Below are 21,477 nucleotides of genomic sequence, written 5' to 3' on the forward strand. Positions count from 1 at the left end.
TCCTAGTGATCTAGTGCAAACAAAGACCATGGCCAATGTAATGGATGGATCGGCACAGAATCTACAGACATCCTCAAAGTTCCCACTAACCCAGTTGGCATTTGTGGTTCACTGACAATTCACATTTACGCTGTTACAAATTTCAGGCAGCACCATCATCAGGTCAACATTTCAGTTCATCCAATAGTTTGGTTTATGATCAATTGCCTAGAAAACTAATGACATTCCCGTCAGCCTTAGGTGAACTTTGTGTTTAGTGATAATTAAATATGAGATGTAGGTTATTTAGCATGCTAACATGCTTAATTAACATGATAAAAACATCTAAACATCAGCATGTTAACATTGTCATTATGAGCATATTGAACTTAACAGTTGTCCAGACTGGTCTGATGTCCTTAGCTCTGAGGTAGCTTTATGAAACAGCTGAATCTTGGCTCAGTTTGGTGAGTTCATTTACACAAAATATCCACCATATACACAGTTTGTCTGTGCCGTTGTTATGAAATGTCCCTGTGAACGATTCCTTCCTACTATAGTTTCTTTAATATTAGCATGGCGCACACATGAACAGAGTGCTGCTGTGAGGCCGGTGCAAGACAGGATGGTAAATATGATCTAGTTGCTTACAAAGGTGCAGATTTATGTGTGAACATCAGTGCTGACAAAGTGTGGCGCAGTTACCATGTGCTAGTTCAACTTTAAAAATGATAAAAATGTGCTGTGTCTGCATTTATATGAACACATGTTCCAATTATCTACCTAATATCACACTCTTAATCTCACTCTCTCTCTCACTCTCTCTCTCACACACACACACACACACATCACGTGAAATAAATAGCAACACAATATGTGCAAGAGTCTTTCAAGAGGGCAGCAAAATCCTTTTGAGTTATAGAAGGATTCCAGCAGCAGTCATGCTAAATCAGACAATCCAGATACAAGGCATTTTCAAACAGCATAAAGGTGATTATTGTGTTCCCAAAATCTCCCACTGCCGAATCTAAAATCTTTGATAGAATCAAAAGGCAGCAAACAAAGACTGAACTTCCATATGTGCACACAGTGGAGAAATACATGAGCAACAGTTCCAACAGAATTAATAGCTAGTGAGTAATGTAATGTAAGGAATAGGAATATTTTGATATGCTATCTTAAAGGAGAATTACCATTTTTTACAACCTGGACCTTCTTTCTAGCATAAAATACAATCATTTACTCACCCATATAACTTTGGTGTCATCTGAAGTCGTTCGGAAGATATTTAGATCCAGCGGAGTGCCGCGTATATCCATATAGTGGGAGTGACTGGGGCACCGAAACGCAGCCTCTAAATAACGCATTATCTGCCGTGAAACTCGTTCATTTCACCAATATTTTGTTATGATACGCTAGTGCTATTTCCCGTTGAGTCCGGAGTTACCTGTTATCTATTCTTAGACGTGCAGCGGTCTGTTGTTCTTTGGCCAGCTGTTCCTCTCTCTGCCTCTGCATCCTCCTTTCAACGAGCTCCTCATTCGTATACTCTGGCTCAGGACGGTAAGGACGTCCATCATAAACAAAGTCGTTGTCCACAACCTCAGAAATGGAAAAATATTCAGCAAAAAACTAGCAGTAGCAAATTACCGGTAAAAAAGCTGACCGCCGCGGGTGCACCCGGCACTCAGCGATGACATCATCCAGGTCAGAAGATAGTAGGTCAATCTACAGACACCGGATGATGATAACAGGTAACTCCAAACTAAAAGGGGAATAGCACTAGCGTATCATAACAAAATATTGGTGAAATGGACAAGTTTCGCGGCAGATAAGGCATTGTTTAGAGGCTGCCTTTCGGTGCCCCAGTCACTCCCACTATATGGATATATATGGCGCTCCACTGGATCTAAATATCTTCTGAATGACTCCAAATGACACCAAAGTTATATGGGTGAGTAAACGATCGTATTTTATGCCAGAAATAAGGTCCAGGTTGTAAAAAACTGTAATTGCCCTTTAAGATAGCATAATCTTCTTACCTGTCTCTTTTCTTTGACACCATTGATAAACGGTCAAACAAGACTGAGGTTGGTAGGATAGATGTTTAGTTTATGATGGTAGGAGAATGAAGGGTCCATTTGTACTGGACTGACACTTATATAATTTAGGTTGATATGTACTAGAGATTCTTCTGCACAAGAGTCAGATGTAGATCTAGTCAAAGGTCTCCACGAGATTAAAGCAGAGTTGATCAGCAACTGATCAGTACTGCATTGGTAACAGCTCCTCGTGAATGAGACATGCTTATCATTTTAATATTTTTAAACTTGCGAGGCAACTTCTGAAAGTGATATTCCATTTTAAGATGACTTTGAACTTTGACTCTGTGGAAGAAACAAAAAGGTTTAAAGATCAGGACTTCTCTTCTTAGTTATCAAAGGCATCTGTCCAGGTATGTGTCCACAAAGTGTGTTGGCTGGCATTGATATGTAGGGGATATTCTACATGGGGGTTCTAGGTTTCAGCATATTTCCAATGATAACATGAGGCTGCATGGTGCAGCCTCAGTCCACACAGTATTTTAGCAACTTAGAAGTTGTGGGGTGAGAAACTTAAATCACAACCAACCTTGCTGGTCCTACTGTAAACACATCATATAAAAACCAGTAGAAATTTGACCATAAAAACTACCAAACCTTGGTCGGAAGAGTGATATTTTATATGACTCCGTTTCTCTCTAATGTTTCATGGTGTATCATTTCTTTTAAAGACATTCCAAATGTCCATCTTTTTACAAAGCTCTTTCTTTGAAAATTACACTAAAACAATTTAGTTATGGACCCTTAAAATAAACCAATAATAATAATATGTTCAACAAGTTCAAAAAATTTAATTTCATATTGGTTCATTGACTGCAGCGGACAGTCAGTTTTCATGTCTTTCTCCAGCTATAGGCCATTTTAACAATAATAAATATGGATCCACATCACATGTGATGGAATACAGCCATAGGTGTGGTGAGGACAGTGTCTGGCGTCCAGGTGCACTGCTGCATTTCGTCATTTGATAATATTGTAACATGCACGTCAGTTGTAACTCAGGCTACCAATAATTTAATGTTCAAATAATAATTTAAAAAAACAGTTTGGTACAAAATAGTTCCTGCAATAACAGAGGGTTTCACTTCGTCTTCAAGACAATCCTGGTGGTTTAAAGCAAACTAAAAGCTTTAGTCCTCATTTTAGACAGCCGGCAATAAATAACAGTCTTCCAGCCAGCAGCTGTCTGCCTTACTGTGGTCAAACATCATACATCCCCCAACTTGGGAACTGCAATTATGGGAGGCAGCACAATTTTCTTGCAGTCCTCTGAAGGATTCGGTACGGTGTCTGTTCACTTGGCCTGCAGGTCACTGTCAGCTGTACCCACATAATGTCCAGTGAGTTGCTGGGCTGTTAAACTAAGACGAGAAGGGAGAGTGTGTGTCTTTAGTTTTTTGCCTGCACACAGGTTACGTGCGTGTTCATGCCTCCTCTTCATAGTCAACGTTTTTTTGTGCGTGTCTCTGTCAGGGTAGGTGTGGTAGTGTGTTGGGTAGTGTGTGTATTTGCGGATGGGAATGTGCATGTGTTTTTGTCAGGGGTAAAGTAGCATGGCGGTCAGGGAGCAGGCATGTGGACAGCAGCTCGTCTTCTGCAGCGCCACCTGCAGACAGAGCAGAAACACAGAAGGTACTGTAGCACAGACCAGATACAGTGTGTTCAGTGTGATCAGAGGTGGAATGGAACTTTGGACAAGGCTTGGCTAGATGATCCTCCCCTGCATCAATTTAAATCTAACTACCTATTGATTACTTTCATTTCTTCTACTCTTGCATTCGATCATATGTACACGCGCTACAAACATTACTGGTTTTTAAAACTAATGTTTTTGGGAAGCTGTGAATATCACAATTGTTAAAAATCACCCATTAATCTAATCGGGTACAGTAGAACTCAGCATAAATGAAAGGGTTTATTCTGAGTGCAGTGTATATGTAGCCGCTACTCGTGTTAGGAATTAGGATTATGCACAGGTACAATAAAAACTGAAAGGCTAAAGGCTGGTGTGGCCTATCACTACCTGGATCCATGCTGGTCTGGTTTCCAGTGATGTGGTGCCAGTATGCAGACCGGGGTAGAATGGCAGTAGGGGTGCAGGGGTAAGACCCAGTCTCTGAACCCTTAGACAGCAACTAGGAGTCAAATGTACACATGAGGGATTTAGAAAAAGACAATGATTTTATGGAATCACTACTGAAAGAATGACAGGAAGTACAGTAAATACAATATACCAGAGGGGTTCAGGATCACTGATAGAGAGAGGTGCCACAACTTAATGAGATTTATAACACTACCACTTTTTTTTTACTGGGGAAGATGTAACTTGAAAGTCAGTTATATAACCTCCATTAAGAGTCATGTTCCTAAAGACATGACTGATGTAAGTCAACTATTTATTTTCTTATTTTTTGTCTCTTTTTGGTATCCACCAACTCCAGAGAAAATAAATCTCTGGGTATTTAGCTGCCACTATGTTCACCATTCAGTTACAACATTTTTGTTTCTGTTTGGTTTCGCTAGCATGCAATATCTCTAATGTTGCTATCAGCTGCCTGTTGCTGCTGGAATCAGTGCTGATGACAACATTAAAACTGAAGCAGTAACGCTGTGCGCTGTGAAACCAAATAATGCATTTAAAGTTGCTGAAAAGTTCCACAATTTCAAAATCACTACTTTCCACATGCTCCTTAGTAGTCTTTTTATTCAATGCAAATATGCAATTACTCAGTGAGCAGCTTCCAGAGACACAGCATTTTGCACAGTAGAAAGACTGTCCCCTTAACAAGGTCAAAGAATGAGGATTCAAAATAAAGTGAGCAAACAAGCTTATTAGCTCTATTAACTAAATGAAGAATAAATAGCTGCATACTACAAGTATAATTTTCCTGTTGTACCTCTTGTTTGTGGAAGACTTACATTATTCAATCCACAGATGCATTGTGTTTCTCACATGAATACTCATTGTCTCTTGTATTATATTATGATATTGCAAATATCCAAATCACCAAATCAAATATGCATGAGCCGTGTCTATTATGTAAAAACAGCAAATCCAAAGAGTGCCAGCTTTGCACTGTGTCATTACATTCTGTGATCATCTATGTGTGTGTGTGTGCATGCTTGTATGTATATCTGGTGTGAGCCAAGCTCTCACCCTGCTGTTTTTCTCCATCTCCAGTATGACCTTCTTGTGTTGCTCAGCGATGGCCAGGGTAGAGCAGTGTACCCGCTGGTAGATCTGCTCTCCCTCCCTGGTCTGGAAGGTGTAGAGACCTTCACCACTGTCACACATCCTGCACACAACAACAACAACAACAACAACTCAGTTGAAAGTGGTATTCAAAACTGCAGGGGCTGACATTCTGGACGAAAGAGTATCCTAACCTTAAATCTGCAGAAGCAAAAGACATATTTTCATGTGTGTTTTAACTAATGATGTATACAATTTGTGTTTGTCAGTGGACAGTCAGGAATTACACATCTGCCTTGTCCTTCCCCTAGCCAGTCCATTCTTGTCTCACCGTCCAGCTTCAAAGGTGAAGCGGGTGGCGTCACGTCCATAGCGGCGCAGTGAGGAAAGAGGCCAGGTAACCAGCTTGGTGCGAGGGTTGTGGATGTCCCACAGGTAAATGTTCTCATGGGTGATCTGCATCATGCACTCCCCATAAATGTCTAGGTTGGGACAGGGGAGGAGGAACACGTTGAAGCGCTCTGAGGAGACAAAGAATGACATGAACCATGTCAGGGTCTTGCTTCAGTATATTTTGTGTCAGAAATTTCATCTCATTGAAGAGTAAACCGAATGTAAAAGTCCTGGAACAGAGGTTAGACTGGTTTTAGGTACAGACACAGAGAGACAGACAACCATTCATACCTATGACCAATTTGGAATCACCAATTAACCTAACAAGCATGTCTTTGGATGGTGGGAGGAAGTCGGAGTACCTGCAGAGAACCCACGCATACATAGGGAGAACATGCAAACTCCACACAGAAAGGTCCCAATGGGCCAATGGATTTGAACCCAGAATCTTCTTGCTCCTCCACACCACTGAGCTGCACCTTTATTAATGTAATTTCAATTTTAGATATGCTCCTGTTTTGCTGTTCACATTTTATGTTAAATAGTATATAGAAGTACTATAATAGTATAGTATCGTATAATACCAGACACATAATGTAAGGTTCACTGGTCACCAACTATAGCCTGTATAAATATGTGCAACCTCTTTCTACTTCCTTGCATTGGCCAAACTGACATTATTTTCCCAGGGATACGGGTGGCGCCATCTTGCGACTTTGGAGCCAGATTCTGTGCAGCATGGTCCAAGAGTACCCACACGTAGCCACACACACCATACACACATTAAACAGCAGCATATAGTATATCGTTCAATAAGCATAGTATATAGTTTTGAAACAATGATAGCGATAGTGGTTGATTAGAGACAGCAGCTGTTTGCATAATATTCTACAGAGCACGGAAATTATATCCAATCACTGGTCTGATTTGGTCACTTTAGACACATGTAGAGAGTCATGTAAACATGTGGTTGACATGCAGACTTTCACTCCACATGTTTGATTTGTTATTTGTGTGTGTGAGGTACCTGTGTGTTCACACTGCACTCCTGCAGCCAGGAGGTCAGGCTCTCCCATACTGATGTCATTGAGACGCAGGCCCAGACACTCGACTGACAGTGTCTTGAACCAGTCCTCTGCCTCCAGCTCTGCCAGTGCGTGTGAGTGAGAGACAGAGACACAGTGAGGGAGAGAGCAGGAGACGGGCCGAGAAAGAGAGAGAAATCACGTCACATCTATTGGTCCATTTCTTTGCCTATGAGATCTCTATTAAAGCCTGTGCTTAGCAACTGTATCTGGCATCCCCTGCTGCAGCTACAGATGCTGCATGGTATTATTTGCGTGTGTATACATAACACATAAGTGTGGGTGGGTGTTTGTGTGTGTGTGTGTGGGGGGGGGGGGGGGGGGGGGGTGAGCCCACACCTTACCTGATTCACAGGTGAAGGTGCGTGAGGTGTCATCTGTAAACACAATGGCCACTGCCTGCCGCTTGGTATCCCGAGGCAGTCGTGTGATATTCTTGACATTGCTAATCTCTATCACCTAGGCAACAAGTGGGAGGTAAAGTGGAAATCATGGCTGATTAACCATTTTTTAAATGTTTCATCAAAGTGGTGAAGCATCAGTAAATATACGTGCAATGTGTTTTATCAAGTGTACAAAAAAAATATCCTCACTGAACATATGACCTAATGATGCAGGTGCATCTCTGTAAAAGACTATGTCTCACACAGACTGATGAGTTATTTGCAATTTCGTTCTATCTTGCATTCAGTGACAATAGAGGCTTTTCACGGTGTAACATTTCATACCTCATACCTCTTTTAATGTGAAGGTCTTCCAGAAATATCAGTTCGATTGCTGGCTGCTTTGGGGAGTTAGGATATGAATTTGCTTCATACCAGTTTTAAATAGTGTTTCCATCCCAGCAGGTGAACTGATCCACTGAACCAGAACTGATCAAATCATGGGAATCGTATCAGTGGAATCACATAAAACTGTGTTTCCCTTTCTGTAACAGTCATCCAACATGTATTGTTCAATGAGGGTGCAAATGAATGTGACATATAACATGTGCAACATGTTATATGTTAATGTTTGTTTAACTGTAGTTTTTCCCCCCTCATCCCTCCACAAAAACTGACACACGCGCACAATGAATTCCCCCAACATTCATAACTAAGTGCCTAACCACAACCTGAGTGTAACCTTTACACTAAAACCAAGCATTAAACAGTTAAGTCTCAAAAATGGGAAAATGACCCAACGTTATTATACCATGAAAATTTGGCCGCGAAAATAAAAACAAGACCACACCCACGCACTCACACTCAGACGTAAATACTTACTTTAGGACATGCTCTAATGAAGGCCGCCTTCTCATCAGGGTATTTCTCCAGACGACGAGGTCCTTTACTAGATGACTTCTTGAATACCAGCCAACAACGGCGATAGATCTGTAATATGACCCAACCACCATAACACACACACACACACCCACACACACACACAACCACGTCATTGTTACTCTTGTATTATTGTTGTACTTAAGATTTGGCACTTTTTGTTTTTGGCACCTTTACAACATCCACGTTTACTGACTAATCAAAGGCATTAACCTCAGATTTTACTTTTGCCCCCTTTTTGAAAAGACAACATCTTGTGAATTTGACTAATTATTAAGGTTTAAAGTAATAAACAATCAGCATGCACCTTCAAAAACTCATATCTGTCAGATTTCTATTTGCCCTACACTGGAGAGCTGTACTACATGCTATGTTTGTTACTAAAACTTTTAAAATCATATTCTAAAATAATGCAAATGAGTTTGCTCTGCAGCATAATGCTGCATTTGATCATTTTCTAAATTTAAAATGAGTTTTGTTTTGCTTATGCGTGCCTATGTTGCAATGTGTGTTGCAACACAGGGCTACCATAGAATTATGAGTTTAATCACAAAATAATGAATACTCTCCACCTAGTTAGCCCTCTCCACTTGTTTTTTTTTGCCCTTTAGCCCCTGAGTTTACAAGAGCTTAGTTCTGTCTCAAGAGAGAATGAAATGCTCAGATCCCGTCTTTATTGAACAAGCATGGAGAACAACAACCTGCTCACATTCACAACTGGACGTGGATCCATAAAAATACTTCTTTCTTGCAGAATCATATTTATGCCGTTCAGCCGATGCTGAGCAGATAGAAATTTAGAAGCTCAACAGAGAACACGCTGAACAAATGCGATTACTGATAGACTGAACTAGTTGTTTTGACAATTTTGAAAATTAGCCAGCTTGGTAACCCCTTCAACACTGCCACCGATGTCAGGGACTCCAGCTCTGCCCCTACCGCAGAGCCCGCCTTATGTATCAGTTTGTCTAGGTGCAAGGTTCCCTTCTTCTTAGTGCTACCTCCCCAGCACACCACAGCGTAGAAGAGGGCACTGGCAACGAAAGTCAGGTAGAACATGTCCAGCAGCTTCGGGCAGATATTAAACGATCTTACTTTCCTAAGAAAATAGAGACGGCCAAGACCTTTTTTGTATACTGAGTCAATGTTAGCCAACCAGTCCAGTTTGTAATCCGGCTGTAGAACCAGGTACTTATAGGTCTGAACCACCTCTACACACTCCCTGTTGATGGTTACAGGCTGCAGGACTGGACCTCCAGAAATCTGCTACAATCTCTTTGGTTTTGCTGTATTTCTAAATGGACAATGTTACTGAACGATATGGATGAATTCTTTTGATGTTGTGGAAAAGTGGCGACAGTATTAAGATGTGTAATTTTCTGTCTGATAAATAGTTCAGCTCTGCTTCTTTTGTTGCACACTGTTGGAACAGTGACTCGCCCTACCCGAAGGTTAAGAGTAGATGGAGGAATGTTGCAGAAGCAACGCAAATAACACATTCAACAATTCCAATTTTATTCTTTCAAACCCGTTCTTTTATGGTCTGTTCTCTTCTGCCCTCCAGCTTATTTTTAAATCATTCCGACAGCACAAATGCATGTTTTTTGCGCTTGAATACTAGTCACGGTGCACAAGGACAAGAAGAACCAACTCGTAAAGGACAAACACAAAATCGTCGTTCAAAATGGCCATTTTCAACCATTTCTGCATAAAAACATTTCCTCAGGCTTTCATGTGAGCAAATCTCTCTGGAATGACAAGAATTCCCAACAGTTTTACATTAGTTTCATCTTTGAAGCTGCGAGAAGGAAGCAATTAGCACTTCTATCTTCCTCGTTCCTCCAACTGCCTCCCCTGTCTCCTCTCTTTAACTTCACTTAGCACTCCTCACAGCACATTGGTCTGCTGAGACCCTATTACTTCAAACAGAGGAAGGGAGATACAGGGAAATAAAGGAGGAGGAGGGTGATGAACAAAAGGAGGGATGGTTTAAGAGGAAATAATGGCTATGAAAGCAGTAGAGATGTACATACTGAGTAAAAAAAAGAACATTTTTGACATATACTTATACATGGACACATATTAAACTTGAATCTCCAAACAATTATCTGTTGGCTGTACTACACTGCAGCAAACCACACCACACCCTGCAGAGCATGTGAGGTAAAACCAGTTCCATCGTTGCTTTATGTTGTCAGGAACATGACAGGAGTGTATCATCTTTTGAACAACCTGCATCTTCATTTTTTATTTCAAGTTAATTTTTCCTCCTACATTGCTCTTACTATTTGCATGGAGTTTGCTCAATAGTTCCAAAACAGATTCACCAAGGTCTTTTCATGTAAATTACTAATTTCAGCGCGGTGAATGCATCTTGCTAATGAGGATGTGAATGTTAGTGAGATCTCACCATTAGCTGACAGAAAAAAAAAAAGAAGTCTTCCACTCTGGGAGCTTCATGTAAAACCAATAGTTGGAAATAAGCAGACAAATCCGGGAATCCATTAGCTATGATCTGATGGCTGAGCCTCTGGGGCCAATGACCGGTGTTTTATATCTGGATAACAGATATCCAGGCAAAGACTTCCTGCTACAGAACAATCACGAACTTAAATAAAAAATGGTGTTTAAATGCAAATTGGAGACATTAGGTGAATTTATTACAGTTTTTTCTGAATGCTTAAGCGCTAATCGTGATTCTTGTAGCACAATTTCTAAAACTATTAATACGTATAGCAAAACCACTCACTGAGTTTGCAAAACTAAAAGCACAAACACTGCTTTGCACTCAGTTTGCAATTTTGTAACACACACTTTGCAAAACTGTAGGCACAATTCACTGCACAACACTCTTTTTGCGGAACTTTAAACACAACTCACTGCTTACACTCAATTACCAAATTTCCAACACACTCCTAGCAAAATTATACACATGTATGGCTATCATTAACACTATTTTGCCAACTGTCTGGCACACTTTCACATGTGAAAACTGTTTTAGATAATTAGTTCACTTTGCAATCAGCCTAAGCACTATAAATAAGCCACAGGTAAGCTGTCTGTGTGGAGTACAATGGAAGGAGCAGGAAGAGTGAGAAGAGTGAGAATCAGAGGAGGCCGAGGAGGCCGAGGAGGCCGAGGGAGAGGACATGGAGGTGAAGAAGCGAGAGGGTTAGAGGAAGTTAGAGGAAGAGGACAAGGAGGAGCAAGAAGAGGACGAGGAGGGGAAAGAGGAAGGGTAAGAAGAGTAAGAAATTGAATAACTGATGACATCAGAGCTACAATAGTGGACCATGTCATCAACCGTGGGATGACCCTGAGGGAAGCTGGCCAACGGGTTCAGCCTAATTTGAGCCGCTACACTGTGGCAAGCATCATTAGGACATTTCGAAATGAGAATCGGTAAGTACTTTGTAGCACTGCCATATTCTAATGAGAAACACAACAGTACCATACATGCAGAAATACTGAAATTGTTACTTTACAGAATTGCTAGACGTCCAGATGTTGGGGGCAGAGGAAGAATGTTCACTCCAGAGCAAGAGACCCATATAGTGAACATGGTGATTGCCAATAATGCAATAAAACTGCGCGAAATACAGCAGCGCATAACTGATAATGAAAACATCTTCCAAAATAAACACAGTGTAAGCATTTCTGCACTAAGTCGTGTACTTGCGCGCCACAGAATAAGAATGAAGCAAATTTACAGAGTTCCTTTCGAGAGAAACACAGAACGTGCAAAGCAACTGCGATATGACTATGTGCAGGTAAGCTATAGTGTCATTGGTTCTGAATTTGGAAGTGCATACTGTGGTGCTGTGCATGGGCCTGATGTGTTGCATTTGTTTTGTCTTGTCCAGAGAGTGATGGAACTAGAAGCAGATGCTATTGGACATGAGCTACTTTTTGTAGACGAGGCCGGTTTTAACCTCAGTAAAACCAGGAGACGTGGCAGGAACATTATTGGACACCGTGCCATCATCAATGTCCCAGGACAACGTGGTGGTAACATAACCATGTGTGCAGCTATAAGCCAAAATGGTGTTGTTCACCATCATGCAACCATAGGCACATACAACACTGCACACATTATTGCATTCCTGGACACCTTACATGACATGCTCACTGTTCAGAGACCAGAGCATACCCGATATGTCATCATATGGGACAATGTTAGTTTCCATAGGGCTGCTTTGGTCCGCAACTGGTTTACAGACCACCCATCCTTCATGGCACTCAACCTCCCTCCATTCTCTCCATTCTTAAATCCCATCGAAGAGTTCTTCTCTGCCTGGCGCTGGAAAGTGTACGACCGTCATCCTCATCAACATGTAGCCCTTTTACAGGCAATAGAGGAGGCATGTGGAGATATTGACCAGGCATCATGTCAGGCCTGGATACGGCATTCAAGGAGATATTTTCCCTGGTGCCTTGGACTGGAGGATATCGCATGCGATGTGGACGAAATTGTGTGGCCGGACCCAGAAAGACGACATGATGTAGGCTGATTGTCTTTTTTTTCTTTTTTTTTTGTGAAATCACTATTTTGTGTTTTGACTTTGTCTTGGTTTTGATGAGTGTGAATAAACACCAATACTTGAAGTTTGGATCCTTGTATGTTTACATGACACTATGACAAAAGTATGACCTCAAATTGACATCTATACACAGAGAAAGCAAAAGCCAGATGTGTTTTGTATTCATACCATCAGTGTGTAGTTGGCACATTGTGTGCTTAGTATATGATGGCTTGTGTTTACTGTTTGATACGAAAACACCATTTTTACGAAGGTGTGAAGAGTTAATCTAGCTGTGTTCGCTTTTGCAAGAGAACTACAATGTTGTGATAATTTGGTGAAAGGTTTTCTTATTTGTGTGTAGAGTTTTGCAAAAATAGCCAATAGTTACAAAAAATGTGCTTAAGCAATCAGAAAAAACTGTAATGATGCACAGCAATAAAATGATTGTTGGAAGAACCAAGAACATGAGGCTCTCATTATTTGCATAGACAATATTTCTTCTACATTGAAGCTTAGAGTGAGTTCAGTCACAAAGACTATCTTTAAATCTTGCTCCTGTTTCTCTAATCATCTGACAGTAGTTTCCAGCTTAACTGTTAACATTTTGCCATGATCTCAACCACACTATCATGTTTTCATTTCAAGTCTGCACATCCAGGCCACAGGTCAAGTTCATCACTCCTCATTCCACCACTCCTCATCCTCAGATCTCCAGCATTTTCTTCTCTTCATCTAGACCCAGGAGGTTTCGTACTGGGTCTAATCACCAAACACTCTCACATCTCGCTTATTGTGCACACTATTAAATATAATTGTTCCCTGGGAAGGAAGCCTCGCCTGATTGAAATAATCTTGATTAGAGATTCCAACTGTTTATATTCCTGTTAAATAAAATAATCCAAAAACATTCACCAGAATATAACTTTCTGAAATGTCTGCTGGAATTTTTTTCACCCAACAACACAGAAGATGACTGAGACGGAGCCACTTTCTCAGCTGCAGTGTACCACATCAATTCTTGCTTTACAATTTGTCTGGACAACTCCTTTGCAACTGGCATGTTTCTATTCCTCCCAGAAACTTTTCACTAATGTAAAGACAGAATGGACATGTTCCAACAGAGAGAATTGGAATGTGATCCATTGTTGCAGCTAATATTTTCCTGTTGAACAGATATTAGAAAGTTTACAACATCGGGACATTTTGTTCCTACTGAGGTGAGGCACTCTTATTTTGGTTTGGATTATTATTCAGATTATTAGTGGGATAGTACTATGGTGATATATAAATGTGTTCTCTACTGAATACAGAGAACAACAACAAACTTTGAGGAAATCAATATATTGAAAAAAACTAAAAGGAAATAAGATTTTGTGACGATGGTGCTCTGTGAAAAAAATGGCACTTGAACAAAGTGGAAAAGGCTACAGCCAAAAGCCAGCTCTGTGAAAAGAAATAAGTCGGAAGGTGGCAGAAATCTATAGTCACCACTCAAGAGGGGAAACTAGAAGACTTACGACGAGCTGAGAGGCTAGGAAGCTACAAACCGTTAGGAGTTTCCCTCTCCTAAATCATGCTGAACAGTTGGTTTGCAGTCCATTCACTCCAGGTGATTGTGTTGACTGTCAGGCTGGTGTGTCATGCCTTTAGACGTAAAAATACTGAAGACTGAAATAAGTGCGATTACTGCCCTCAGGAAAAATACTTGGCAGCATGACTCCTTTCAGCAGCAGTTGTTTTGTGATATTTTAAAATCAATTTTCAGCTAAGGCTTTGGCCTGTTGTTCTAATAGAAAGCAGGGTCAGTGAGTGATCATCTTGTTGTTATACTCTGCAACATGGAGTGGAACAGTCTAAATCACATTTGGAGGTATTTCACACTGTCTTCAACAGCTAATCTTTCATATGTGGTTGGCCAGCATGTCCTGCACTGAACTGAATCACTGGGCAGCTGTGCTGTAAGTATCTAAGACAAGAGACTGCATCATCGCATCACTCAAATATGTTGTGTGGGTCATCACTGCACAGAATGTATGCTGCCATCAAGGAGTGTCATTGCTATGGGGTGGGGGTGTCTGGTCTGATCTAGGTGGGTGGTACATGTCTAAGTAACATCCACATGAATGCCAGCTCTAAAAGTCACAAGATGGTCAATGTTACTCACTTCTCCTGTCAGTGGTTTTAATGTTGTGGTGGTGGTGCATACTGAGGGAGGAACACACAGGGTAAAAAAACAATCATATAGTCACAGGGAAAACAAACAAGCAGTAAAGCAAACAAAACAAAAACAGGAAACCCAAGGGTTAAGGTTAGGGGAAATATTCAAAACTCAATCTCATGAACAGAAAAAGGTTTTAAAGTTAATACCCTGACAGCTGCATAACCCTGTATGCCCGATTTGATCAATTCCTAGCACGATTCTGCTCTGACTCCTCTGGTTCTGAGTTATCTGACTGGAAAGAATGGTAGAATGGTGATGTTAGTTCAGGCTTTTCTATTTTCTATTTCAAGACAGGGCCATAACCACCTAATGACCGTTGATGACCACCTGGAAAGAAAAACTGTTATATACTCTGATGAAGGCATCAGTTGTTAAACTGGCCAGCAGTCTCTGACCACATTAGTTTTCTTGTTTTCTGAATTTACCACAAGGTATATAATAATAAAAATCATTCCAGACCCAATAATACCAGCATTTACAGGTGGCTATTGTGCATATGTTATAGGGGACCATTGTTCATACTATTTCTTATTACATTGGTAAGATGATACTGCATTCCTGCAGACTTGGAGTGCAGCATAATGAAGACTAAATCTTCATCTGTCCAGAATGAATGACCTGAATTTACTGCCTGATAACCTGGCTGCCTGTCAAAGCAAAGAAAAAGGAGCTCAAGATGACGAAGCAGTAGCAGCATGCTCAGCAGGAGTGGAGGAAGATATTTCACGTGGAGGAACAGGTGCTTGTACCTCAAGCTCTAAGTGCAAGGAGTAAAGCTGAATCCGAGTGTCACAAACTTGTGCTAACACAATCTGACAGCCAACACGATCCATCCAAATTGTGGTGACAGGTAGCTGTATTTATAGCCGAAGTCACCAAAGTGGTCAAGTGCATCTGCAGCCATTAAATCTAACCCATTTATTCAGTGCATGTGCAGACATAAAGTGATTATAATAGATATGCTCTCCAGAATGCTTGCTTGCCATGGCTTTGAAGCTCATTTTCTTGTCTTATATATATAATATAACTGCTGGAAAAGCAGAGATCAGAGCAGGTTTCCAAAGGGATATGCAGTACTATCCACCTTTGCATCTCTATACAATGGCCTCACACTATCACATTTAATTCTGTCTTTTTCAGAACAACAGGGCCATAACATAAATGGAAATGTAGTGTCTACATTTACATCAGTTTTTTTTTATGCATCTGTTGAGGATTGGAAGAGGTGTGTTGGAGTCAGAGCAGAACCTCTAGATGCACAGCATCATGGTTGTCAAGTCTGTTACAAAATCTGTGCTTTCCTCAGCTCAGCTCTCAGACACAGGTCCAACTCTTACTCCAGGTTCTCAGTGACCACTGTGCCTCAACCCCAGATTTACAGCTACTAGTCCCAGTTTAGTGATGAGTAAAAAACTGTTAAAGGGGAACTACTGTTTTTTACAACCTGGACCCTATTTCTGGCATAAAGTACTATGGTTTACTCACCCATATAACTTTGGTGTTACTTGGAGTTGTTCGAAAGACATTTAGCTCCAGCGGAGCGCTGTGTATATCCACCATATAGTGGGAGTGACTGGGGCACTGCAACGCAGGCTCTAAATAACGTATTATCTGCCGCGAAACTCGTTCATTTCACCAATATTTTGTTATGATACACTAGTGCTATTTGAGTCCGGAGTTACCTGTTGCAAAAAACTAGCAGTAGCAAATTACAGGTAAACAAGCCGTGCGTGGCGCTCAGAGATGACATCATCCAGGTCAGAGGTTAGTAGGTCAATCTACAGAACCCGGATGATGATAACAGGTAACTCCACACTCAACGGGGAATAGCACTAGGGTATCATAACAAAATATTGGTGAAATGAACGACTTTCGCATCAGATAATGCGTTATTTAGAGGCTGTGTTTCGGTGCCCCAGTTACTCCCACTATATGGATATACACTAATCTAATTATCTTCCGAAGGAATCCAAATGACACCAAAGTTATATGGGTGAGTAAACGATCATATTTTATGCCAGAAATAAGGTCCAGGTTGTAAAAAACAGTAGTTCCCCTTTAAATACTTACTCTGCCTTTGGGTTTGGCATCACCTGACTAGCTACAATATGAGTAACTGATGATAATGAATTCACAGAGAATCATTACCGAGCACAGACGCTCCACTCTGCTTGCACATTTCAATGTGTTAATCGGAATAAAAGCTACCCATTAGCATCAGTGCCAGCAGAGCATTTCTGTCTGCATGTAGACAGAGTGAAGTAAGCATTGGAAATGAGGCAGACCATTTGGCTTGCGTGGCCTCTGGCAGAATCATGTCTGGGGCTTTATCATGTGGGTTTGTTGTTCCTGTTGAGATATATTAAGCATGACTTGGTTAGTCTATCTACCCAGCCTTGAGGAAGACTTCAGCTCTGGTCCTCTCTGCCTGAAGGATGCAGAGACGAACTCAGATAACCCTCCTTTTTCCTCTCTTTGTACTCATGCCCTCGTCTCTGTCTTTCTTCTGGGTCTTCTACAACACTGTGTTATCTCACTGAGTGTGGTGCACCCTTAGAGTCACAATTTGGAGACTTAAAACTACTTGATTACTACCCTGAACTGAAAAGAATCATCAATTTGAACACAACAACAACAACAACAATGGAAAAAATGACTTTGTAACGTGACAGTTGTCACCCCATAGTGAAGATGCTTCAACAGCTCACTGCGCTGAGCCATTGAGCTCAGTGTTTTGTTTTCAGTTAGTCGCACTGCTTTAATCAAGCCCCAGCAGCAACAGGTAGTTAGTTTCAATGGAAAAGCTCAGATAAGTGTGCTGTACATTACCATCTTAGCACCAAATGACTGTTGGAAGTTAGCAACTGGTGGCCAGCATCGTCAGGGGGATACAAAAAAAAGGTGATAATCAGATTGTTTGCAGCATGCTTTACTGCTCACAATTACTATGGTCTATTGTGTGCTTCCACATAAGACAGCAACACATTGCGGCTGTGGCTCAGTAGGTAGAGCGGGTTGTCCACAAACCAGAGGGTTAGCAGTTTTATCCCCGGAATGTGCCACATGCCAAAGTGTCCTTGAGCAAGACACTGAACCCCCAGTTGCTCCCAGTGCGTGGCACTGGTGTGTGAATTTGTGATTGCTTGTGTGAGTGAATGGGTAGACTGCTAATATGACTGAGACGAATTCAAGAAATTCATTTAAAATCTGTGGTGATTCCCCTGCCATGGGCCAGGTTGGTCCTAGCTTTCCTGAGGGCTGCTCCGTCTCCTGATCTGTAGGCGGCACCCAGGATTCTGACCAGGTCAGGTGGCTGTGTGTGCCACTCTGGTTGTATTGTTTCTGGTTGCCAAGTTCACATGCTGGTGAACCTCAGGTAGCACACATTTCAAGTTTGTGTGGTTAAGTCCCCAGCCACAATAAAAAAAAAAATCCATCAGGGTGGGCAGTTGTTTGTTGTTCATCGATGGCGTTATGAAGTTCATCAGTGCGTCTTTAGCATTAACACTCAGAAAGATGGACACAGCAACAATCACAACGGCTGTAAATTCCCTAGACAGATGGTATGGCCTGCACCTCATGATCATAAACTCCAGCAGCAGCGAACATTGTACCGAGACAACCACAGCATCCTGACACTATGCTAAGCTGTCTTTCAGGAACTCTCTGGGCAGCTTCCTCAGTGGGCAATTATCTAGGCTATAAGCCAACTCATGGCTTATATTTTTGGTCTTTTCATTCAGGTGGCTAAAATTTACAAAACACTGTACATCTTACTTATGTAGTTGTAATGTCCTTGTAGAACTGCACCATATTTACTGTAGTTAGGTCACATCGTTTCAGAAAGGCTAAGTTAACTGTGCCCATGATATTTGGTTGTCTTTGAAAATGTCATAATGTACTTTAATTATTGAGTGATGCTTTATCGGACTGGCAGTACATTACCCAGAGAAGATTATCGACACCAGTTTCTTGTGAAAGAAAACAATCCCATGCACTGGATAGATATCAGTGTTAACATTTTAAACAAATCAATCCAACGATAGATAAGTATCTAGTCGTAAACAGACGCTAGTCATGTGAGTTTCTGATGGATGACTCCCACAGACACCTACCTTTGTCTTTGGATACGATCAAGATAGAAATATTGGCAAGAAGGCTTCTCAACACTAAGGTGTTAGTAGCAGCACTTCATTTTAAAGTGTGTGAAAAGAGTCACTTTTGTTAACAAAAGCATATATTAGCTTATCAGGGTGCAAAAGCAAGCTATTTTTTACTTTGAACTTGATATTACCACATGTACCCTGATCTGCTTTGCAGAATCAAGGTAGACTATACTTGTGCAAAACTTTATATACGTTATATAAAAAATAGGCTGACGTGGGGCTCAGGTTTCTTGTAGGCTACTATCATGTACTGGTCGGGGCTCAGGCTACAGTGGCATTCATATACATAAATCATTTTACCTCTGTCTAGCCTATAGGCTATTACGTAGCTAGGTCAACTGTTGTAGTATTTCACTGGTAATTTGCTAACCTGGAGACTCGTACGTTCGATGCCAATGCAGACATGCTTGACATAATGTCTTTGGGTCATTTATGAACAAATTTAACTCTTTATGGGTTAGATTGCCTATTCCATTGAAGTCTAGAAACTTTTGGAGACGTGTTATAAGCCAAAGTTTCCAAATGTGCTCTCTGGTTTAAACAGTACTGAGCTAAACAAAACCTGAGCATTAGCTACTAAACTGGCATCTGTAGTCACACTGTAGGAAATACAAAGGAAGACTAAATACAGATTGGTCAACAGGGATATTGATATTGATCGAGAACTTTTTATTCAATCTAAAAACATAAAATAAACAAAAGTATTTTACAGTGTAAAGGTCAGATATTTGTTTGTGATGAATATGAGATTTAACAAAGACACATACTCACCCCCAGCTTGCGGCTGCGCATGCGTACGTAGCCCTGCTTGACGATGTCATTGAAGTTGGAGGCCATCTTTGGAGAGGGGGTAGCCTGCTGACTGCAGCTGTGGACACCATCCAGATGTTTCTTTGCTCCCTTAACCAGTCCAGTCTTTAGTCTCTTTGTGCGTCGTCCTTTTTAACTTTTTCTATATCTAACCCTTAATTTGTCTCTTCTCCTTAATGGAACTTCTAACCCCCACTCGCCTCAGTCAGATTTGTTTCTGTCCTCTTTTGTATGGTACTCCCGTGAGTTTTTCCTTTCTTACATCCTGCTTTCATTCACTCTTCTTCAGACAATTTTCTCATCTTCTGCTGTGTCATCTCTAAGAAATGAAGACACAAAGAGAGAGAGGTAAAAATGATTTATGTACGTAACTGTGTATAATATACAGTTAAAGTCAGAATCCAAATACATTTGAAGTCATTTTTCACAATTCAAACTCTGACACAATCCATGTGCACTGCAAAGTGGCTGCTGCACTGTTTGCAGCAGTGAAAGAAGAACATTGCTTACCACATACCAACACTTTTTTTTTAGACAAAATTACACATAGACTACCTATATTCAATTACTTAATTCTTGTTCAGATTTATTTATTATGTGCTTAGCTACAGCTATAGAGACTATTTTAAAAGGCTCACATTACTATTGAACAGACATCACTTCGGGTGCATTTGTCTTTGCAGATGATCACTGAAAATAGAGGTAGTCTGTTCTTTCTAAATGCTTGAGGCAAAACTCTGCTCATGCATGGGGTAACCCTGCTGAATAGGTGTCCTTAATGTGACCCATTATGTATTCACACCGCTGAATGAAAGTGGCCACAAGCGGCCCAGACCACTTCCGATTGTGGTCTGAGTGATCGGATATCAAATGTATCCCTAATGTGTACACATGAGCTGAACGGAGCCTGGGAGACAGTGCACATCTCCTTCATGAGCAGTATTGATTATCCAGATGAATGTGGCACCTTCTTCAGGAATTTGGAAAATGCTCCCAAGGAAATCTACAATTCTTTTTCTGAGGTCTTTGCCGATGTCTTTTAATTTTCCGATGATGTCAAACAAAGAGGCAGTGAGTTTGAGGGAAGGCCTTAAAATGCATCCACAGACATCAAATATACACACAATGTATTCTATGTCTAGTTATTATGATGGACTATTATGACATACAATGCTGATGCTGATGTGTACACTCTACCCTGACACCAACCCTTACCTGGAGAACACGTCTGACTAACTCCTATTTTCTGCTGCATGTGTGAAAACAGGTTTTGTTGCAATGCTGTTGGAGATGTGAACTGTATGTAGCCTTTTATCCTTTTAACTCAAATAAACTCACAGCACTGGTAGCCTATTACGCCTCTCTGAACTGTGTCCTCATCTCTGATTTCTTCAGTGATTAAAAAAGGTCTGGTGTTCTGAAAGCTGACAGTTATTTCTACCAGCCAATCAGAGCTTGGCAGGTGGGATTTAAATGTGGAAGCCATTCTTCTGTATAGATATCTAAATACATTCATGCAAAATAGCAGAATGACTGGAGGTTGTTGTAACCATACCAACAGAAACCGAACTTTTTAAGTAGTATTTGTTTGTTTCAGTAAATCCCCTTTTTTTTTGTTTAAAGCATTTCCGCTTTTTCGGAAATGTGCATGAGTGTGTGTGGGTGGCAGCATGTGTTTGCCAT

The 21,477-nt window shown here is 40.9% G+C and overlaps 1 protein-coding gene across 1 annotated transcript; it reads right to left on the reverse strand.

The window, feature by feature from the left end:
• Positions 1 to 2,884: 2,884 nt before the first annotated feature.
• dok4 (docking protein 4) lies at positions 2,885 to 20,365 on the reverse strand. Its single transcript, XM_084541839.1, is given in 9 exon segments — positions 2,885 to 3,583; positions 3,585 to 3,687; positions 4,102 to 4,216; positions 5,239 to 5,377; positions 5,606 to 5,795; positions 6,695 to 6,814; positions 7,097 to 7,211; positions 8,018 to 8,125; positions 19,756 to 20,365. Coding segments are annotated over 9 exon segments (1,164 nt in total). The 5' UTR covers positions 19,822 to 20,365; the 3' UTR covers positions 2,885 to 3,375.
• Positions 20,366 to 21,477: the final 1,112 nt, after the last annotated feature.

This window comes from Chelon labrosus, assembly GCF_963514085.1.
Source record: "Chelon labrosus genome assembly, chromosome: 3".
In the NCBI taxonomy this organism is placed as follows: domain Eukaryota; kingdom Metazoa; phylum Chordata; class Actinopteri; order Mugiliformes; family Mugilidae; genus Chelon; species Chelon labrosus.